The sequence below is a fragment of the Clarias gariepinus genome, chromosome 13, assembly GCF_024256425.1.
Source record: "Clarias gariepinus isolate MV-2021 ecotype Netherlands chromosome 13, CGAR_prim_01v2, whole genome shotgun sequence".
In the NCBI taxonomy this organism is placed as follows: domain Eukaryota; kingdom Metazoa; phylum Chordata; class Actinopteri; order Siluriformes; family Clariidae; genus Clarias; species Clarias gariepinus.
In genome coordinates this window covers 14277935-14301132 of record NC_071112.1, presented here as the reverse complement: position 1 = coordinate 14301132, position 23198 = coordinate 14277935, and the positions used below count along the sequence as shown (strand labels likewise).

The 23198-nt window shown below is 37.9% G+C and overlaps 1 protein-coding gene across 2 annotated transcripts in view; it reads left to right on the top strand.

Moving 5' to 3' along the window:
* sash1b (SAM and SH3 domain containing 1b) overlaps positions 1 to 23184 on the top strand; it is a 67891-nt gene extending 44707 nt beyond the window's left edge. The window contains exons 1-20 of one of the 2 annotated variants that reach the window (XM_053510033.1): positions 1659 to 1797; positions 6664 to 6792; positions 6945 to 6992; positions 7103 to 7152; positions 7949 to 7986; positions 8120 to 8203; positions 8296 to 8408; positions 8602 to 8706; positions 10544 to 10676; positions 10886 to 11268; positions 11760 to 11831; positions 12019 to 12162; positions 14113 to 14245; positions 14367 to 14536; positions 15519 to 15728; positions 15840 to 15990; positions 16130 to 16261; positions 17355 to 18178; positions 21552 to 21683; positions 21768 to 23184. In XM_053510033.1, coding sequence (XP_053366008.1) covers positions 6748 to 6792; positions 6945 to 6992; positions 7103 to 7152; positions 7949 to 7986; positions 8120 to 8203; positions 8296 to 8408; positions 8602 to 8706; positions 10544 to 10676; positions 10886 to 11268; positions 11760 to 11831; positions 12019 to 12162; positions 14113 to 14245; positions 14367 to 14536; positions 15519 to 15728; positions 15840 to 15990; positions 16130 to 16261; positions 17355 to 18178; positions 21552 to 21683; positions 21768 to 21809 — 3009 coding nt within the window. In that variant the 5' untranslated portion in view covers positions 1659 to 1797; positions 6664 to 6747 and the 3' untranslated portion in view covers positions 21810 to 23184. Of the gene's footprint in view, positions 1 to 1658; positions 1798 to 6663; positions 6793 to 6944; positions 6993 to 7102; positions 7153 to 7948; positions 7987 to 8119; positions 8204 to 8295; positions 8409 to 8601; positions 8707 to 10543; positions 10677 to 10885; positions 11269 to 11759; positions 11832 to 12018; positions 12163 to 14112; positions 14246 to 14366; positions 14537 to 15518; positions 15729 to 15839; positions 15991 to 16129; positions 16262 to 17354; positions 18179 to 21551; positions 21684 to 21767 lie in introns of those variants that run through there. The other variant, XM_053510032.1, reaches the window with a different exon arrangement.
* The last annotated feature ends 14 nt before the right edge of the window (positions 23185 to 23198 follow it).

Sequence of the window (23198 nt, the reverse complement as noted above, 5' to 3'; positions counted from 1 at the left end):
CCTTATAGTGCCAAACTGGGCACAAGGCATTACATCATCTTGGGAGATCAAGAGGATTGTTGAGTGCTGGGCCAGAGCAGCCCAAATCATAAATGCAGATTACATGCAGGATGGTTTAAACATGCAACTGTGATAAGGCAACAAACTGGTACCCAGGGGGCATTTGGTTTGAGCTTTTAGTCTAGGGCAGAATGCAGCTTAGGAGTGGCTGTGGATGCAAACTTGGCACCTTCAGTATTAACAATTACAGTTTCGGTTGAATATTTGATGGTTTATAATCAAGCATGGTTATTTAAATAAGCAGCCTTGTTACATATTCACACTGCCCTCTAGTGACAGGCTATTTCTATTTAAATGCAGTTTATTTCTATTTAATGCAGTTTCTTAATGCAGTTCTAATTGAATTGTTTGTTTATTAGCATGGCTGATTGATGGGTAATTTATATTTAACCCTTTATGACCTGTATTCACATTTATAATTTACTCTTACATGTTTTAAGTATTTTATAAAGGCTTTTTGCCAAGTGGATTACAAGACAATATAATAAGTAATACAAAGACTTGCTGTCTAAAACCAATTTGTAAGTAATTTCTTATATATGGTTAAGGTAAGTAAAATGAAATTTATGAGGAATGTTTAGAGACATTTGCTTCCAAATTGACAAGCGTGCATAGTAATAGAATTAGTGCATATGTATGAATATACAGTATATAAAGTGTATGTTAGCCTAATCTTGGTAACAGTGGACATGATGCGGTAAGAATTTTATTATATTTCGCTAGATTTATTTTAACAATAAATAGTATAGCAAGATGATGAAGATACTTATATATATATATTTTTAAAACACTTCGGTTATAGTTATTTAAAATCTTAGAATTTTAATCTTAAGGGTTTTTAAATAGTTTCAGTATAGACTGTAAAGGGTTTTTGTTCCCTGAACCTTGGAAAAAAATGTATTAAGTGTTTTTTCACATTTTATTTTTAAGTTTGACTTCTAATCAGTTGATTGACAAGAATAAATAAACATTCAATTAAATCCCTGTAGTGGTATTATGTACAGTTGAATATTTTATTAAATATATACCCTGGTTCAGTAAGAATGTTACCTGTTAAGGCATACTGTCGTGTATAAATGATGTTTTCCTAGGTTACATTTTAAAAACACTCTAGAAGTTTATTTTTTAATGTAATCAAACTATAAAATACACATTTCCTCTGTTGATAATATTCTAAAGAATCCAAGACACTGTTGTTCTGTAGAGTGTCTAAACTACAAATTTATTGTAAGTTTTTTTGTACTTTTGTGACTCTTCCTGAGTTTCTCTTTATGAGCGAGCAACATATAAGCTACTTATTGTAACAATAGAAAAGTATTGTCTGTTATCTAAAAAAAAAGTTGTTTATTTAGCTTTTGTCAAGGTAATCTTATCTCCCTTCTCCACTTACATTCCTGGTCATCCTTCTCACAAATGTACATTTGCAAATGAAAGCGGGATTAAGTTTTATTAAAATGTGGTTGTGGCATTTGCTCTGAGTCAGCTAGTCTGAGTTCAGTTGTGTCATGCAGAGAGTGAGTTGTGTGTGCACTCCACCCTGCAGTCTATCTAGCGTCATCGGCTCCCTGCTGCTGGCCAGTGGCTCGCATGTTTAATGTCTGTGAGACACTCCCCCTCTGCTCTACTCTGCTCTTCTCGAACATGCATTGTTCTCAGAGTGTGTTGAAGAAAAGTTTGAAACGGAGCTCAAACAGAGAGATCACATCACAGCAGCTCTCAGAATGGATTTAAGCAGTGGTGAGTGTGTTTCACTCCGTGTCTTTATGGTCTGTTAAGTTCTGTTAAGTCTAGAAGTTACTCGATGTAGTTTGGAGTGTTAAAGGTTTAGTGTATTGTCGTTTCCACAGTTGCTTATGTTACAGAGTGCATTTTATTTTCTGTGCTCTTTATCACTTTGTCTTTTTTTATTGCTTTGTTCTTATCTCTGCTATTTTAGATTTTAGTGAAAAGTACATAATGTTGATTTTTGTGTCTGGTGAGAGGAATTGTTAAGGTTCTCGCAGTTCATATTTCACTCTGTAAATGATTAGTGGTGACTTAAAGCAGTATTTAAATAACTCAACTTTTCCAGTCCATTCTGTTCATCTACAGCATCCATATTTCTAACATGGGTAACTCAAATGTGTGTAACAAAAACATGTATTTTCCTGAATGTGCTGAGATGTGTATACAGTAGGCAGTAGGCTTTCAATGAGTAAAGAATATCAGTGGAAAATTGCTCATTGCTCATGTAGTTCATTAGAGCTTTTTCTGCTCATGTTCTTTATTAGAGCTATTTTATGCTAAGTAAATAATATTCCTTCTATCATTGTAGCAAAGAACGGAGGTAGGTTGCAGAGTTTTTTAAGACTTATTTGTGCATACTGAATCCTGTGAGAAGTAACAGGAGAGTCTTTGCTTAATCCAATTCTGAAGTGCCATTTTTTGAGACAAAAAGTTCCTCTTCAGAGTCTCAGCTGCTCTCAGGAAGAAGGATGATGCATAAGTCACACAGGGATGAGTATGATAATGGTGGAAGTTAGGAAGTATATATGTGTGTGTGTGTGTGTGTGTGTGTGTGAGAGAGAGAGAGAGAGGGAGACGTGGGTGTGAACCAATGCTGTTCCCTGCTGTGTACTGCGTGCTCTTCAGTAATGGGGCCAAACTGGATGAGTTGAGTTCTCTGGCTTTCCTCACACTGATTCACACTCAGCAGGGATTTCGCGAATGTGAGACAGGCCTGTATGCATTGAAAGCTGATAGTCTCCCGGTGTGCATCTTTCTCCTGCTTCCCGTAAACAAAAGGAAATCCAGTACGCTCTAGATATTCTGTGGACAATATGCTCCAATAGACATCTTCACTACTTTGAAGTGATGCCTTTTTTATGCATGGTATTATCTACTGTGTCGCTTTTTAGTCATATGCCATGGTGCTGCATTTAGTGTCTTCTCACCTAAAACCCTTTGGTGCTTCACATTTTGTTGTGATGTTTCTTTATTAGAGCGCTTAAACTAAAGGCCAACAGAAGAGAGATAATTTACAATTACCATTGTATGCAACACCAAAATGTCCCATATAGTCCCCAGTCTATTCCCCATCCCCCCCTTCTTACAGGACCTGATCATTGCGAATGTGGTGTGACCTCTGCCTGCTCATGGAGGTGTGAGAGATTCAAGAGAATTAACAATACTGTGGCTGGCGTGATTCTCCACCTCACTCTCTCTTTAGCTGTGGATGTAGCTGCTCCCCTGTGAGCCTGAAATGTCAGTTGCTTAATCATCTGTACCGGCTGATGAGGAGGCCGGGTGGGAATTCTACAATATCCTGGGGTGAGGTGAGGGGGTGAGCTACTGCCGCTCCATAGTGAGGCGGAGAGATAAATGAACTGCTTGCTCAGGCGTGATCGCAGCCCCCAGACACAAGACGATCCTCTCGTGCCTCTGACATGCTCAATTTGCTCCTCATTGTCCAGTGTAATGTGACAGGATTTTTTTTTTTTCATTTCATCAACCCCATAAGCGGCTGCATGCTACTCTGCCATTAATAGATTAGTCTTCATCTACAAAACAAGTCGACCATATTTCCTTCATGGCATCAATGACCTCACCAGATTTTAGCATTATGGGTATATCCAAAAATTTTGGACTTTTTTTTTCCCTTTATGGCAATTGATGTATACCATTTGTATGTAGGTAAGCAAGGAGACTTACACAGATGTCTGTAATGTATAATGTGATTTATTGTCTGCTGTGGAATTTTAACCCATGCAGCTCATAAATGCAACTCTTGTTATATCTTGTATGTATGTATGTATGTATGCATGCATTTGTATATATGTAGTATAACTTGCATATTTCTAGCTCTTCTCTGCACCAAATTACTGCTTACATGCAGAGAAGGAAACCCCATGGGGACAGGGGATTGATCATGTGATCAGACTATAATGAAGTGTTGATCGGGGGACGTCTGTGTTTTGAAGCTCAGGGCAGCCGTCACAGCACAGTGGTCTTCATTTGACCACCGCCGCCTTTCCTAACTGATGAAAAGCAGCCAGATTTCAGGCAGCCTTGTCTCAAGGGCATGTCACTTAACAAATGAATAGTTCTCTCTTAGAGGACAGTTGAGCTAGTCACGGAGTGTGGCACCACAAGACCCCTGTGCCTCTTGCACCAGAGGAATGTGCATGCTTCCAGGGAATGGAATGAAGGAAACGTTTCGAAACACTTCACTAAGAATGCCCATGCCTTCAGATCTGTTCAGAATTTTGCTTGTATTCAGTTAAATGCATTTTTCTCTGCAAAAAACCTTTGAGATTTGTTTTCAGCAGGCTATTTTTAGTTGTATTAGTTTTATCATATAAAATGATGGATAAAAATCTAAAGACCTGCGAAGTTTGCACGCTTAACGTTTTTTGAGCTTGATGACTTGTGAATGTAGTGGAGAATTAGGTGTTAAAGCATAGACTACATAAGCTCTGAACTGATGAAACGTTAATGTTTTTTTTCTTGCAAACTCATCAAGCCATTTGTGTTGTCAGTGCAGGAAAATCAGTGTGTAAAAGCAGAAATGGAAATTATGAGCTGTGATATAATTTAGTCTGTATCCTTAAACACCCAAACTTTTACATCTTCCCATTATGTAAGTAATATAAGGAATTTTTTTCAGGATCAATAAAGTATCTATCTATCTATCTATCTAATGCGAGAATATAATTCATATGCCTTATGTAGACATGTAATGATATTTGTATGCCTTTCTTTGTGCATCTTATGAGAGAGGATGCAGTACTGAATGGCAAACTCTAAAGGTGTCATACTGTGCGTCATCGTGTTCTTAATACTAATGCAACATTTGTTACCTGTGATAATAAAATATTGAGAGCAGTGCTTGCATTATGAAGTCTAGTTAATGTTATGTCCTTAAATTGCTTTTATGTGCCTGTATGTTTTATTGCATTTATTTGCCTCATGTTAGTGTTTAATTTTAACAATAAGCTTGAGCCATGTTTTGAGTACATGAAAGAATGAACTGAGCCAGCTGTAGTGATTCCTGTACTGATGTAGAAAATCCCAAAATGTTCCCATAGCAACGCTTGGCACTTTGTAAATGAGCATGTGTGCCAGATGTGCTTTCACAGCCCTTTTCTGATGGAATGTTGAGTTGATGGTAAAGTAGTCTGTAATCTGCATTCCTATTTTTTTAAAATCCTGAAATCCTAAATAAAATCAAAAATTACTTCCTTTACTAGATGTATGTACACGATCTTGTAGAAAATGACGAATTCTACAATATTATTTTCACCATTCATAAAATGTTGCTTGCCCCAAATATACGTAGAAAAATTGAACAGTTTTAATGGAATACTTTTTGAAGTAGTGTATTTTCGGCACTCATATAATGAATATTTGGTTCTACCTATCCTGGAGACAATAACAGGCAGGGGGCTCTTCCTGTAACATTTTAAAAGGTTAGACACAACTTGCTCATCCTGTCTGTCACCCTCACACTCACAGCTGATAACGATTCTCCTTTCAGTTTAATGCTTGGCTGTTAATTAACCAATGGTTTTAACTCCTATTTCATAACTTGCAAATGTAAAGACCATGATAAATGGCATTAACAATTTGCTCATGCATATTCATGGTGCAGTTCCAGTCTTAGCTCACACTACATGCGAACTATATGACTAGTAGAGTGCAAATCTGGGATTCCGCCTTGGTGCTTTAGAAAATCTTAATTGTGGATGTACAGTAGATTAGAAAATATTGAAACCCTAACTTTTTTCTTATTCATTATCCACATTGTGCTTTATATGATCAACAAGGGCGTTGTTTAAGAGTTATATACTGGTGGGGCGGGGGGAGCTTAATTTGTATAATGCCGATTCAGTTTGCTTACAAATATTTGCTTGATTTTGACAAATATTGTAATCACATCGTCCTGCTTTTTGCCTGAAGACGTTTATCAACCCCAGCTGCACTTCCTGACACACAACAGTTCATTTATTCAAATAATATTTCACACAAACGTATTGGAGAGGCACGTATGAGTACTCAATGAATGGATTTCCTGGATGAGATGTGCCGGTTTAGCGAGTGAGTGTTGTTATTGCTGTGTAAGAACACAATCTGTGGTGTGCATTCTTTAGTGATGAGATGTCCAGAACAACGGATACCATCACATGTTGTTCCATGGAATTTTAGGATGCTTATAAATAACCAGGGGACATTTAGGGATGACTTTGCAATTTGCATGATGATGCAGGTCTATTTTATCTTTTTGTGGTCACCTTAAACAATTGCTGGAAATTACTCCCTTAACAGAATGACCTTCGAACTCAGCTGTCTCCTGCAGTTTATCTAGACCTCTGACTCCTCATTTAGTTTTGGTTGTGATGATTTAGTTGCAGTTCTTCTTGGCTGCAGCTGCGTCATCTACAAGCTCTCCAGGTGTTGGTCAAATTAAGGTCGAGTAGGACTCTTGGGAATGAACACCTGGATAAAGGGGGTTTAAGATTCTTTAATAACTTTTTTTATTTAAAGCGTTATAGTTTTGATGATTTGTGTTTATATTAACGCTTGAAGTTTTCTCTTGAAGTTTATCTGTTCTTTTTCATTTTATAGGATGGCTCTTTGGGAAACATTGAGGATTTGGCTAAGGAGTACTCAGTGTATTACAGCACATCTTACAGTGAAGTGTGTGAAAGGATGGAGGAGCTTCGCAAGCGTAAAGTGGCTCAAGAAGCAGAGATTGTAAGAGCGTTTCTTCTCAGCGTTTTTTTTCTCTTTAATTTCTAAGCTGTTTTTATAGCAAGATAAGGTTCACCTAAACAGCCTTGAGTAACTTTCACTTATATTTCATGATTCCTCTTTTTTTTTAAGCTATGTATACTTTTGTTTTTCAGGCAAATACTGAGTCAATTACATCACTTCAGCTGCGCTCAGAAATTCAGGTGGGCCCACAGACCTCTAGTTTGCGTTCCTAATTGCAGATTAATTCGTTATTTTATGTTCAGTTTATCATTTTCATTTAAAGCCGAATGCTAATTTGACCTCTTTCAAGGAGTCCCTGGGGCTGAGCAGTACTGTGTCCACTCCTGAAGTTGAGAGAAGGTACTACTTCTGATTTGATCTTTAATAATAATAATAATAATAATAATTTCCACCCTGCATTTTGATGTGTCGTTCCGTTTAATAACTTCCTAAAGAAACAATGTGACACACAACTTCCATATCCATAAAACATATTCAGTCATGTGAGTGTAGAGGTGATGCTTTGCGCACTTCCTGGTGACATTTCTCTTCCTACGTCCTGCTTCCTTCCTATGATTCAGTGATTGTTAGGGTGGGGGGAGATGTGCACCAAGATAACACCAGAACCATGCAATAATGCATGCATTCCATTATCTTTTCCATATTAGTATGTTAATAAGCTTGTATGACTTTATGTTTAAGCTGCAACAAAAATGTGGCTCGAATTTAGTAGCTTATTTACATAAATTAATTGTAGCACTGCTGCATAGACTGCTGATAACTAACATTACCAACATGTGTCAGCTGAGAGAGAGGAATGCACAGGCCATGTGAGCAGTAGTGTTTCACTAAAAGCCCAACAGAATTTGAAAAGCTTCCATTGTTACTGTGAGCTTTGGTGAGGTGTGTGTTTGGCTCCAGAGCCAACAGCTTGCCTCATTAATTCCACAGTAAGAGATTGATCACTGCTGTAGCAGCCTGTGGGTATCATGGACACGAAACATTAGAAGACATTGGATATTTTGTTTGATATGTTTGCATAGCTTAAAAATATGAAGAAAATGATGTGGGAAAACAGGTGAGGTGGACCTGCACTGTCCTGACTGCTTTACTAAGAGCTGAAGTTTATAGTGATTTTTTTATTTTTCATTTCTAGGCTGTTGATCAAGTCAGGCTCAGAAGATGGATCTGGAGGTAGGTCCTTTTGATGTGTGTGGTGTAAATATCATTAATTCTTTTGTGTACCTCCTTTTAGCAGTGTCATATTAACAGTTTGTGCGAACTGCGATGGAACTGGAATGTCTTGACATTTCCTTTTCTAATGCAGGAAAATGGGACAGAAAGAAAAACAAATCCTTCTGGCAGAATTTCCGGAAGTCACAGAAAGGCATCACACGCCAGACGTCAAAAGGTGCTGCTGACATTTTAATCTATGACTTGATGCCTAGTAGATCTCTGTGTTCACCTTATATATCTCTAACATGTTTTGACTCTTGTTTGCAGCTGATGACCTTGGCTTTGTAGCCAGTGAAATCACAATGAGCGATGAAGAACGCATCCAGCTCATGATGATGGTGAAGGACAAAATGATAACTGTAGAAGAGGCCTTGGCTCGGGTATGTCACTGCTGTCCTTTATTCTGGAGTGGTGTTGTGAGATCTTAGTGTGATAAATTTCTTAGTATGACAATTTTGAAGTATTTAAGTGAATTCAGCGGCCATATTTAATTTGCAAATGGTTCAGGAAACAGTAAACATCACAATGAATTTAATTTAATTTAATGAATTTAAATAACACTTCTGTTTGTAGTTGAAAGAGTATGAGGCTCAAAATCGTCAGTCTAATACCAGAGACCCAATCGAGGGGACTGATGCCTCCAGTCCTACTATGAACGAGCTCTTGATAAACTTTAATGTAAGTAGCAGTTTTTGTGCTTTAATTTTCAGTTTTGGATAAAACTTTTGAATGGGCTACACTTGCACACAGCTCTGACAGCTTTCCTTTGTTGCACTCTCTTACTCCTGAGCCACTTCAGCGAGCGAGTTAATAGCAGCTGTGTATGATTAGACGTGCCACATCCTTGTTTGCTGTAATGAGTTTATTGGCTGCGCCACATCCTCCTGTCTCGGGCATTCTCCCAGCAGGAATGTCACCCACTCTGTCAGGCATTTGTTGATGTCACTCCCCCTTTCACGGCCTGGATGTAAACCACTGCTCTTCCCCATTACAAATCCATCAGTCCACCACGGGGCCATGTCCCAAACCCCCTTTTTAAGCTCTATTCATCGCCATCAATACTTTAACCCCCTATTGTGTCACTTTGGCTGTATGCAGCACTGCTCTGCAGTGCTACGAGTTTTGCAGGGCACAGCTTTTTCAGGCAAGGAGGGTGTGATTAGAGAGCTCAGTTAAATGTCCCATTTTCCCCCCTGGCAATCACTGTGTTTTTTTCCAACTTAGTCCCTCATAATTTACTGATGGTATTACGGCAACTAGTCTTACATTATATTAGGCTGTAAGTGTAATTGTAGGATTGTAGTTTATGTATTGGCAAACGGATCAGTCGAAAATGTGCAAGATTGCATTGTTATTGTGGTTATATTATTAAAAGAGTGATTGGCATGTGCTCATGTGCTTTGCGGTGTTGCACTTAGACCTTGAACAAGACCGTGAGATTATTGCAGAATCATAAGAAAAATATAAAAAAATTCCTCAGGCTTCGAAAGTTCTCTGGCAAAATGTATCAGTAACACCAGCCAGTTACTGTGCTGAATTCTTTCGCAGAGCACAAAACCTCTGAATTTTTTTCTGATGCTGCATTTAACCAGAATAAAAAGCCTTTCATTTTCAATTCTCTTTTTACCCACAAAGTTCTCATGTATAGAACATGTTAGCAGCTGTTCGTGTCTAATTTTAAGAACAGACTTTGTTTCTGTCTATGTGGGAAGCTTGATTATAAACAGAACTACCTGTGGTTGCTTACCATCGGTGCTTTATCAGCTGTGGCTAGAACACACATGTCAAGCACCCGAGGTTGGAAAAGTGTGGTTGGCTAAAAGTAAGGTTGCAGTCTGACTGTATGTGTCTCATTAGGTTTTAGAAGGGTGCCCGCAGCAAGCAACTATTAAAACACCTTGCTGTGAATTATTATTTATATAAGCTTCAGTGTTAAAACAAAGTGTAATGTCTCCCAAGTTGCATTTAAAAAAAAAACAATGTTAATAAGTGCAGTTCTGTAGTCTGTAGGGTGAAACTTGCCAAACTGATTTAAAACTCATATACTTTACCTGATGATTGATTTTATATTTCACATATATATCTTTCTTTTTTATTTCCAAGCTGCCCTTAATCTTCCATCAATAAAATACATTATAATAATTGTTATTATTGCAATGTTTGTTCCTACTGAGCTTAGTGTTTACACAAAGTGATTTGAGTGCATAGTTTCTGTTTAAGATAAAAACAGGAGTATAATAGATTCAAGATTCAAATAACTTTATTAATCCCAAAGAGAAATTGCTTAATAATAGCGGGGAAAACACCAGGCTGTCTACTCTTCTGGCTGTCTCTGTCTTTCTTTAAGTATTAAACTAAAATGCCACCTTTTATCATAATCAAATACTGTATTTTCAGATGCTCCACAAAAAATATTTTTATTTTATGCTTTATTAATGAAATTGCTAAAAGCTAGTTAAGCTGTATTGAAGGGCATAGGTTTAATGATCTTTAACTCCTCCGTCCTGGCCTGCAGTCACAGGACCAGTCAGATGATGAGCTGGAGGACTCTGCAGCTTTTAGCAGGCTTCATAAGCTGGTCAATTCTACCCGACGTGTGAAGAAGAAGCTTATTAGAATAGATGAGAGCAAGAAATACACATCAAAAGGTGAGGAATTTACTCTTTTGCTTCACATTGCAAAAACTAAAACTTGATACTTCTGCTCTTTTTTCAATGTCTTTTATTTTAAAACTGTTAGGATACATGTTAGGAGAAGGAAAGGGGCTGTTAAGTGATCAAAACTAATTAAATAACTATAATATACATCACAATGTCTCTGTGTGTATGTGTGTGTAATTTTGTTGTGTCTCTTGTAGACTCTTTGAGCTCTGACTTCTCTCCTACATGTGAGGAAAAGGCCTCTCTCTACTCAGGTGTACAGAAGCATCTGGAAATGTCTCAGGGTGATGGATTGGCCTCAAATCTGCATGTGGATGGAGACTCAGACAGCCTGACCACCTCTCCGTCCTCCAGCAGCCTGGACACCCACAGTGGCCATAAGCAGTTCAACCCATTTGCCAGTAGCCAGGGGCTAAGCTACCCTCCCACAGGGCCCAGTCAGGAAACTTCAGTGATGGACGGGGATTGCCGCTCAACCTTTTCAGAAGCTGAGGGCTACAGTGAGGAGGAGCCCAGGTTAAGTCGTTCAGTGACAGATGGGGAAATGAGACGAGCCCTGAGTCCCTCTAAATTACATGGGGTGAGTTTAGAAACTGATGCCCTAGCTACCCTGAAATGCTATCTATTTATGTGGTACTTGATTATTTTTATGATGTTCATCATTATACATTAATACTGAAGACTTTCATTCAAACTTCTGTGTTCCTGCTTCCAATCAGAGTGATAACAATGGGAAGCATTTTTTATGTACTTTCATAAGTAGATCTGGTAAACCTCTACTGGATGAGTGGAATGTAAATCGAGTGTTTCCTTTCATTCCCTTTTTGCTTTCATTTATTCCTCCTTTTAAAAAGTCACCGCTGATTTACAGACTCTAACTAGCTGATCTTTTTTGTGCCATTTGTAGTGGTGGCCTTGTGGTTTTTATCAGTTCAGGCAGATAAAATTATTAAAAAAAAATTTTTTTGGGGGGGGGGAAAGCATGCTTTTGAAAATGCTAAATTAAATATACTTTGTATTCTGTCATGCTTAACTATCTCTTTTTTTTATTTTTTTTATTTATTCCCACAGAGGGCATGTAGCTTTGGAGGGTTTGACCTAATGAACCAGTCTGTATACACGAGACACAGCTGTAACACTCATGTAAGTACTTAACAAAATATTATATTCTAAATCAGACAATATAGGAGAACAGGTATTGCACTATCTTTGTTGTTTCCAGTACAATACATGGCAGGACTTATTGTGTACGCTTTGTCCACACACTTCTCATGAGATTGAGGTTAAGGTTGGGGTCAGTCTGCCAACATGTTTTGTGATTTCTCTGCAGAGTGATAATGGGACCATCAGCAGGAGCGATGCAACAAGGTCACCAACTCCGTCCCGCATTTCTCTTGGGAAGAAGGTGAAATCAGTGAAGGAGACCATGAGGAAACGCATATCCAAGAAAAGTAGTTCTGTTCTGTTTGAACAGGTATTAGAGCAATGAATGGTGTTGTCTATTTCTGTTGTCATTAAGGGAGCTCTCGTGGTACTTTTAATATGTGTTGTTTTAGAGATGTGTGGACAGCAGGGTTATGATGGTGGCACAGTTGAATGGTTAGTCACACTGTATGATTGGATAATTATGTGAGTGTTGACATTTTCAAAACTACATGCATGTATGGTGGTGGAGTGAATAGTTTTATAGTTCTTCCGGTTTTTGTGTTGGTTTTCTTCAGGTTCCCCTAGTTATCTCTTCAAGAACATGTACATAGACTGATTGGCTATGCTAAATTATTTATGTATGAGTGAGTATAGGAATGTGTGTGCGTGGTGTTGTATCTGGGAGGAGTAGGAAGGGATAGTGGAGGGCATACAGTGCATCCAGAAAGTATTCACAGCGCATCACTTTTTTCACATTTTGCTCACATTATGTCATAGCCTTATTCTAAAATGGATTAAATTTATTTTTTTTCCCTCAGAATTCCTTACACAACACCCCATAATGACAACATGAAAAACATTTACTTGAGATTTTTGCAAATGTATTAAAAATAAAAAAAATTGCACATGTACATAAGTTTTCACAGCCTTTGCCATGAAGCGCAAAATTGAGCTCAGACGCATCCTGTTTCCTATGATCATCCTTGAGATGTTTCTGCAGCTTAACTATAGTCCACCTGTGGTAAATTCAGTTGATTGGACATGATTTGAAAAGACACACAGTCAAAGGAATTGTCTGTAGGAATTGTCTGAGGTACAAATCTGGGAAAGGCCTATATATGGCCAGAGAGTCTTATTAGACCTGAGAATTTTGTTTCTCATGGTCTAAGAGTCCTTCAGGCGGGCTGCCATGTGCCTTTTACTAAGGAGTGGCTTCTGTCTGGCCACACTACCATATAGGCCTAATTGGTGGAATTCTTATGTATATATGCTTTCTCAATTTTTTTTATTTGTAATTAATTTGCAAAAATCTCAAGTAAACTTTTTCATGTTGTCATTATGGGGTGTTGTGTGTAGAATTCTGTGGGAAAAAATGAATTTTAGAATAAGGCTCTGACATAACAAAATGTGGAAAAGGTGATGCGCTGTGAATACTTTCCGGAGACACTGTATGTATGGTGCCCTGTGATGGGCTGGCATTCCCCCACCTTGTGACATGTGTTCTTGGGTCATGTTCCTGACACACCCTGACTCTTACCAGGATAAAGCGGTTACTTAAGATAAATGATCGATTAAATAATTAAAAATCTAAATTATCTCATTTTTAAAAATCTCATTAAAAAATCTAAATAAAAATTTCTTATATTACTTTATATATAATAATTTTGTATATTACTTTTTGCCTTTACTTGAGTGATCTTATCTCTTATCACAGACTTATGTTATGTCCCAAAACTTTCACGACACTTTTTCTCCCTGCTCACCCAAATATTTTATTACTATGCAGACTGTATAATCCTTTACTGTTGTAAACATCCAGTATGACATTACTGTCTTTGCTGCAACTCCTAGCATGTTTGTAGCTTTATCATATAGCTATTAAACACCAAAACCATAACATTACTGACGAGAACTAAGGGAAATAAAGATCTTTGGCTAAGCAGCCTTGCCTTTTAACTTAAAATGATAATGTGATAAATACTTGAATATAATTGAGTAACATGTGGATGTTCAGTATTGGATTCATTTATAATTTAAGAAGGATTAAAAAATCATCAAACTGGCTTATAAACTGAACAACTACATGCACTGACTGGTAGATATCAGTCACAGTGGTTTTGATCTCCACAGCATTAAAACCTATAGTATTTGCTTTGTCATGCAATTTTCTATACATCTGTATGTGTTGCCTGCCCCCTACTGGCAATTTTATTAAAATATATGACAAATATAATGTAAGGCTTTTCTCTCTCTCTCTCTCTCTCTATGTTTCAAACAGATGAGTCCAAGCAGAGAGCCTGAGTCACTCCAGTCCCCCCACACTGACACAGAATCACGGGAAAAACACAAGCTCAAGTCCGGCGGTTCTGTTGAGAGTCTGAGAAGTTCACTCAGTGGACAGAGCTCAATGAGTAAGTGTGTGCGGCAGTCTTTGCATCAGTATTCTCATGCACAAGTGATCCAAAGCCCTTCTAATTTAACCACATTTCAAAACTATATTTAATGTGAGTTTTAATGGATTTGCTTTTGCAGGTGGCCAGACAGTAAGCACCACAGACTCCTCGGCAAGTAACAGAGAGAGTGTGAAGTCAGAGGACGGTGATGACGAGGAGTTGCCTTACAGAGGGCCATTTTGTGGCCGAGCCCTTGTACACACTGACTTTGTTCCCAGTCCCTATGACACAGATTCCCTTAAACTCAGGGTAAGAGATTTGAAATTACTAACACTAAATGATATTCAAGTAAAAAAAAAAAAACATAGCATGGTAGAGCAGTATTTGGAGAATACTTTTGGTATAAAATAAACACCAAGAACTGAGTGAAAAGAAAACACTCAGACATACAGCATTGATGCTGTAGAAATTTCAGCTATGACATTTCTGTCATCGGGTTTTGTAAATGTTTATAGGTTATTAGGTCAATTTTTTGGTTACACGTACACATAAGTGTGTGTGTATGTATATACACGGTATATATCACACACACACTACAAATGCATCTTAATAAATTAGAATATCATTAAAAAGTTCAATTCAAAAAGTGAAAGAAGGAAAAAAGATCTGTATTAAAAATATATGCATTCTGATTACAGTGGAAATATTTTTTGTGAAGAAAATGTTTTTACAAAGGAATCTCGGATAACATTAGGACAGGACATTTGTGGATAGTTTGTAAAAAGTAGTAAGGTTAATCAAGGTAATTTAGGATGTGCAGAAAGAAAAGCCATGTACAGTATTATTGTATTGGTCCCTTAACAGCACCACTTTCCCAGGAGTCACTGAGGAGATGTATTTTTGTTTTATATTCACTATAATATCAGCCATAGAAACATCAGTTGAACATCTAGCTTCTATTAGTTTTACAACTGTTTCTGTTTACTTTGTGACTACATTTTTTATTTCTAGCTTGTATTCACGCTTAAACATACAAACACGTGCTTAGTTGTCTTTTCCGCTTTATGTCACATGAATTTAGACCTTAAACCCTCAGCTGAAGTGTTGTTATATATGAAGGAACTCTGAAATATTGAATTTTCTCTCACTTGGTGTTTTCTATATATACATAATGTAATTAAATAATTTATAGTAAATCTGACATGTTTATGATGATGCAATAAGATTCCCCTTTTCTTACAAAATATTCAGTGCTTTAATCCCTTACTTGTATGATTATGATTTGTTCCAGAGAGGGGATGTAATAGACATAATCAGTAAACCTCCAATGGGTACATGGATGGGCCTTCTGAATAACAAGGTCGGGACCTTTAAGTTCATCTATGTAGATGTTCTGAGTGAAGAAGGTGAAAAACCTAAGTGCAGCGTCAGGAAGAGAAGGAAGAGCCGGCCTCCCAAACCCACTTCTGTCGAAGAGCTTCTAGAGCGCATCGATCTCAAAGTAATGACCGTTACAAAAAAAAAAGAAAACATTTTTTTAAGTAATACCAAGTCTATAGTAATGAAAGCATCCAGTCTTATTCTAATCCTCATGTGCCGTCTGCTTCTATAGGAGCACATGCCCACATTCCTATTTAATGGATACGAAGATCTGGAAACGTTTAAGTTGCTGGAGAAGGAGGACCTGGATGAGTTGAATATCAGGGACCCACAGCACAGAGCAGTGTTGATGACTGCAGTAGAGCTACTGCAGGAGTATGACAGTAAGTGGACCAGTAGCTAGAAATGCACACAAACATCTACACAGTAAACATATTGTGTGTTAAGACAGAGGAAAGTAGTACAGGTAAACTTGCCATTTTTAAAATTTAATTTTCCTCTGTTGTGTGTATGTGATCCTAGTTAACAGTGACCCTGAGAATGCCAGCTCCTCTGTAGAACCAGAGACAGAGGTTCAGTCGGAGACATCGGCTCCTTCAAGAGATTCTCCACGCGACTCTGGTTGCTATGAGAGCAATGAGAATCTGGAGAATGGTAATACCGGCCTTCCTTGCCAGTGACTCTCTCCAGCCACGCTACTCATTTTCTCTGCGGGTTGCCAGTGTCTGCATGCTCCAGAGTCAAGCAAAGCAAACTGACATGTCCGCTTGTGATAAGCACACTTTGGCCATCCATCTCGTCACCATCTCTGCACTTTCCCGCTCACTTTGTTTTCTCCTGCTCTGAGGTCCATCTTTCCCTCAACCCTCTGCTAGTCTTTGCCTACTGCATACTGCGTCTGTTGATCCACAGACATGTCATTCATATTCTCCATCAAAAACTCAAAGGACCAGTACATTCCGTCTCATCTTGTTCATTGTGTACAAAGACTTAATTGCTTTGCATCTGTCCTGCTGTTATGTCTGTTCTATGTGCAACATTTCGTTTCATGTCTGGCTAAAATTGTGTTGAACCAAAAGTGTGACAAGACTGTAGTTAACTGCTTAGCTGGCAGTATTTCTTGTTAGAACTTAGAATTCTGATTATATATAATTTTTTGCGTTTTGCCTTAGTTTAAAGTCATTCTAAAATGCTCTTGTAAATGTCACTTGCACCTTTGGAGCATATTTTCCATGCTTGTACTTTTGGAATTGTTCTGTTTGTCTGTGTATATTTTTCTATTAAACATATAATATAATTTGCACAGGATCATACGTGCCTAAAACCTCTATTATATGCAAAAGTTAGAAAAAACATAAAATTGGTATTTATATAAATACCTGAACCAAAAACAACTGAGAATTGTAAAAATTATTAAAATGCATCTATGAACAGGAGTACATGTCTAAACTCTGGGGGGGAAGTATAATTACATATGCTTTCTTAGTTTGTCCATGACCAGTTATAATAGAGGCTACAGAATAAACAGCTGTAACATACTTTTCTGGACTGTCAGCTTTTAATTTCTGTCTGTTTTCATTTGCTTTTCCTTTCCGTGCCATCTGCTATATGTGTGAAGGCATGCTATCTCATGTAAAGTGTCTGTGTTTGCATGGAGAACCGAGGATTTTGTGTAATGTCACTGATACTTACTTAAATATTGTTTATTCTGGTGTATAAGTCACATGTTGCATGGCTCTTTTTTTAGGGAAAGGCAAAAAGACATCTTATTTAAGCAGGTCATCATCAGGCTTTGAGTCCAGTCATCTCCCGTCTCCAGAGTTCCCCACTCCTCCTTTCAGCCAGTCCAGCAGCAGCCAGGATCCACAGTCCCTCTTGCCATCTTTCCAGATACCATCCATCGAAGCTGTTCACTTTGGGACATGTCGCTCCCTGCTCAACATTAAGTCATTCAGTCAGAGCTATGATGAGTTGCCTTGTGTCCCAGTACCCCAAGGCTTTTGGAAACGTTCTCTTTCATTGGATTATCAGATCCTTCACAGGGACGTGCAGTACAGCCCAGAAGACTTCACACCCACTCAACCAGTCGAACCTGATTCTCTGTTGGAAAGGTTTAGCCCTGCTGAGCAAAATGAAGTTATAACATCCCATCCCTGTGCCAGCCAAGAGGATGAATCTGAAGAGCAAGGCACAGGAGATGAGCTGACTTCTGTTGACTCCTCCACAGATGTGGAGAACGAGGAGGTACCTGTGGATAGTGCTGAAACATCTCCATCTGATCCTCCTTTAAAACCCCACCGCATAAAACCTCCAGTTCCTCCTAAACCTTTTCCACTGCCATTTGTAAATGACAAAGAGTCGACAAACCCTGACAAGAAACATGCGTTTCAAAGCTCCTTGGTATTACACAAAGCAGACACCACCTCTGGTATACCCAAGTCCAGCAAACCTTTTATCCACAGGCTGGGAAAGAAGGTGCAGCATGCTCGATCCATTAATCTGGAGTTACTTGTAGAAGAGAAGCTGAGCTTGGATGGTATAGACCTCACAGAGGAGCCCTATTCTGACAAGGTATTTTATAAAATTTAGCAATTTATCATGTTTTGTGGTTTATTATGTTGAACATTTAGTAAGTAAGAACGTACAGTAGCTCAGTGGATAAGATGTTGGATTACTGATCACAAGGTCACAGGTTTAAACCTCAGTACCACCAAGCTACCATTGTTGGGCCCTTGTGCACGGCTCTCCTTAGATATACATGAGTGAGTCAAAAAATGATCCGTATATTATAAAAAACTTCAGGTATATTATAACTTCTGTTGGCCTGCATGGATTCATCACTATGAGCCTGAGTGTTAATGGCATGTAATGGAAATATCCTCATTTGCAGACCAAGAAAAGTCCACCATCAGCTGTACAAATGTATGTTTTTTTTGTTTTGTTTTCTGAGATTATCAAGGGCCAGTATTGAAACATTATCAACATTTGCTTGTACAGTGCTCATTACAGTAAGATTCTTACTGAAGAGCTGAAGCCTAAACTTCCGATTAATCGCAGAGGCCTGCTAGCCAAGTGCTCTGTGATCTTGCATAACAATGCACTTATATCTGTAGTCCTGATTTTGCTTCATCAGACATTAACCTGCTTGGTTCCCAGAAAGCAGCCCTACAAGGATGAAGATTAACTTCTGATGGAGAAGTGAAGACGGCAGTGCACTCGTAGCTCAGCCTAAGATGCATGTTGACAGAGGGACAAAGTGTATTGAAAAGCAAGCAGATTGTCTCAAAAAATTATGTATTTGTCTTTCGAAAAATCAATCAAATTACACTGAACAAAAATATAAACGCAACGCTTTTATTTTTGCTCCCATTTTTCATGAGCTGAACTCAAAGATCTGTAACATTTTCTACATACACAAGAGACCCATTGTAGCTAGACTGGTTAAAAAAAATGTTGGCCACGCATCATACAGATGTCTTTTGAACTTTTATTTCTCTCTTTCTCAGCAGACACCGTGAAAACTAAATAAAATAAAAGGACATAAATATTTGAATATGTACACTTCTCTCAAACATGTTTTTATCCATTGATGAAACAGGCCCAAGCATACCAGCATAAAGGAAATGCAAAATAATTAAGTAAAATTACTAACACAGTCATTTGTTCAAGTTCAAGTAGGCTTTATTGTCATTACAACCATATACAGTTAGTACACAGTGGAACGAAACAACGTATTTAAGCACATTAACAGTGTTAAACATAAACATAAGTAAAGCACAATTACCGTGTGCGCCTCTTGAACCAAGTGCAGAATAAAGTTAATTTAAATACGTGTCTTCTCTGCATCCATGTTGACCCTGACCCATAATGCCACTGTGATACAGAGATATTCCTCACCTTGTCAGGTGACCTGTTCACCAAAATAAAAGCTTTCACTATGTTCAGATGTATATTTACATATAAAGCTCCTTCTCCTTCTTATCAAATTTTAACAGCTGAATGAACTAAAGCAATCATGAATTTATATCAACACAATCATGACCAAACAAAAAAGGACATCTTAATAAAACTTACACCCATTACTCTCAAATATTGTTCACAAATCTGTCTTAATCTGTGTTGGTGAGCACTTCTCGTTTGCCGAGATAATCCATCCCACCTCACAGGTGTGGCATATTATGGTACTGATTAGACAGCATGAATATTACACAGGTGTGCCTTAGACTGTCCACAATAAAAGGCCACTCTGAAATGTGCAGTGCGATTACACAGCATAATGCCACAGATGTCGCCACCATTTGCCTCACGCAGTGCAACACATCTCCGTCGCATAGAGTTGATCAGGTTGTTGATTGTGGCCTGTGGAATGTTGGTCCACTCCTCTTCAATAGCTGTGCGAAGTTGCTGAATATTGGCAGGAAGTGGAACACGCTGTCGTATACGCCGATCCAGAACATCCCAAACATGCTCAATGGGTGACATGTCCAGTGAGTATGCTGGCCATGCAAGAACCAGGATGTTTTCAGCTTCCAGAAATTGTGTACAGATCCTTGCAATATGGGGCCGTGCATTATCATGCTGCAACATGAGGTGATGGTCGTGGATGAATGGCACAACAATGGGCCTCAGGATCTCGTCACGATATCTCTGTGCATTCACAATGCCATCAATAAAATGCACCTGTGTTCATTATCCATAACATATCCCTGCCCATACCAGAACCCCACCGCCACCATGGGTCACTCGATCCACAACACTGACATCAGCAAACCGCTCACCCACACGATGCCACACTTGCTGTCTGCCATCTGCCCTAAACAGTAAAAACAGGGACTCATCCGTGAACAGAACACCTCTCCAATGTGCGAGACACCATCGAATATGACCATTTGCCCACTCAAAACGGTTACGACGACAAACTGCATTCAGGTCCAGACCTCGATGAGGACGACGAGCATGCAGATGAGCTACCCTGAGACAGTTTGTGCAGAAATTCTTTGATCATGCAAACCGATTGTTGCTGCATCTGTCCGGGTGGCTGGTCTCAGACGATCATGGAGGTGAACAAGCTGGATGTGGAGGTCCTGGGCTGGTGTGGTTACACATGCCCTGCGGTTGTGAGGCCGGTTGGATGTACTGCCAAATTCTCTAAATTGGCCTTTGAAGATAGCTTATGGTAGAGAAAACAATTTCATGAGCAGCTCTGGTAGACATTCTTGCAGTCAGCATGCCAATTGCACGCTCCCTCAAAGGTTGCGACATCTGTGGCATTATGCTGTGTGATCACACTGCACATTTCAGAGTGGCCTTTTATTGTGGACAGTCTAAGGCACACCTGTGCAATATTCATGCTGTCTAATCAGCACCTTAAAATGCCACACCTGTGAGGTGGGATGGATTATCTCGGCAAAAGAGAAGTGCTCACCAACACAGATTTGTAAACAATATTTAAGAGTAATCGGTCTCTTGTGTCTGTAGAAAATGTTACAGATCTTTGAGTTTAGCTCATGAAAAATGGGAGCAAAAATTAAAGTGTTGCGTTTATATTTTTGTTCAGTGTAATTTTCTCCACCCAGAATGCAGATGCTTTTTGACTCACCCTCAGACAAAAATAAATAAATGTTAGTTGCTCTGAATAAGGGCATCTGTAAGATGCTGCAAATGTTTTGGGATTTGGGTCTTTTATGTTGCCACTGTTAGTTTGAACAAACCACTTTAAATTTTCTCATTTCTGTTGTTACATTGGAAACCCACTCGACTCGATATCGAGATATCACGTGACATGCATTTGAACATTCAATAAGTTCCTCTGTACCAACATTCTAACTCTTACTTGTAATTAAAGTAATAAATACTTGACTGAGCAGTTAGTACATAATTTAGCTGTGTGTGTGTGTGTGTATGTGTATATACATACATACATATATAATATATTTCTTTTCAGCATGGCCGTTACAGAGTCCCGTTCTCCCTCATTCAAAGATACTCTGAAGATTTGGAGAAGCCTTTGGGGGATATTGCCACAGTAATAGATCAGACCAGAGTCCAGCTGCTTTGCAAACAGCACCGCATGGCAGTGAGTGAAGTATAGATATGACTTTTCACATCTTACATTTTACAAGACTTCTTTATTCTGATCCTAATTTCTTTTATTTCTCAGATCCCACTGAAAGGATTATCAGAAATTTGTATAAAGCTATAGTCCTTTGTGTGATGCTGGATCCCAGGCCTTCATGTTGTCTTTCTGGTACAGATGCTTGATCGAGCAACTGTCTGATAATACCGTAGATCACAGCAGCACACGGGCATTAAGGACATAAATCTAAAAGGGCTGATGCCAAACATGTTGGAATAAAAGAAGAATGCTACTGACTGGCTTGAAGGGAACTGTATACTTTTTAAGATTTAACTTCTTTTTAAAATTAATTCTTTTTTTTAAGGTCACTTTAATGCGGTTTTACAAAATATACCACAATACCTAAAAACATTATTACAATAAACAAAATGTGTCACAGTTAAGGTCTGCAAACTGACAAAATAGTAAAATTGCATTTAAGTAAATTTTTGCAAAATATTTAGGTAATACATTTATATATTAACTAGGGTTTTAAAAAAAAACCTTAACACGAAATAAAAAACAAATCTGTACATAATTAAGTTTTAACATTTAACCATTTTTCAATATTCGGTACAATGTTTTAATACTGCTTCTAATCTTAATTTTTTTTATTGTGATACCAGTATCGCTACGATATCATGATGTTGCCCAGTCATTGTTTCAAATAGGGTTTTGTGAAATCGGATACATACTTGCTTTAATTTGGATTTTTATTCTTTTATGATTATATAGAATGCAATTAATTCATGTTTATCCAGCACCAGATTACCATCCTGAAAACTTTTTAAATCTTAAAATCTAAATTTTGCTATTAATTGTTAAATATGACTCCTGCCTTTTATGTATATAGTAATTCTAAAATATTTGCTCTCTATGATGACTTGTATATTTGCATTTGTTTTAAAATGTGTTAAGTCTCATCTTGAAAAATGAAGATCGTAATTAAAAATTCCCAAAATCCTGGCTTTATTATGGAACAACTGGATTAGTGGTTCTCAATTCCACTGAAGCCTTACAGTTTAGTTCTTTACAGATGTTCTCAATTCTTCTTGTTTGGTTCCTTAGTTTAAAATGAAATGTGGAATTTAGTCCTGTATATAAAGCAACAGAAAGAAAAATCCATGCGTGTGTTTAATTAAATTTGAGGGTCACACACTTTGCTACTGGAGCAGTTCTGAAATCTAAATAGTTGAATGATCATGTTGAAAGTTGAATGTTACTTTTTGTAAAAGATGGTAAGGATTATGTTTTTTTTTTTTTTTGGTTGGATATTTGTGATGGCATGTTCTCTAAGTGTGTTATAATTTCTATATATTTTTTCAAAGAAATTATCAAACTAAATATTTATTTTTTTCATCATTACAGATACTCTGTATTGTCATTACATACTTTTAATCTTCTCAAATGGCTTAAATGGTCTTGTGTGTAGATTATACAAATGGACTTAACTTCTTAGGGAGAACAGAATAAACA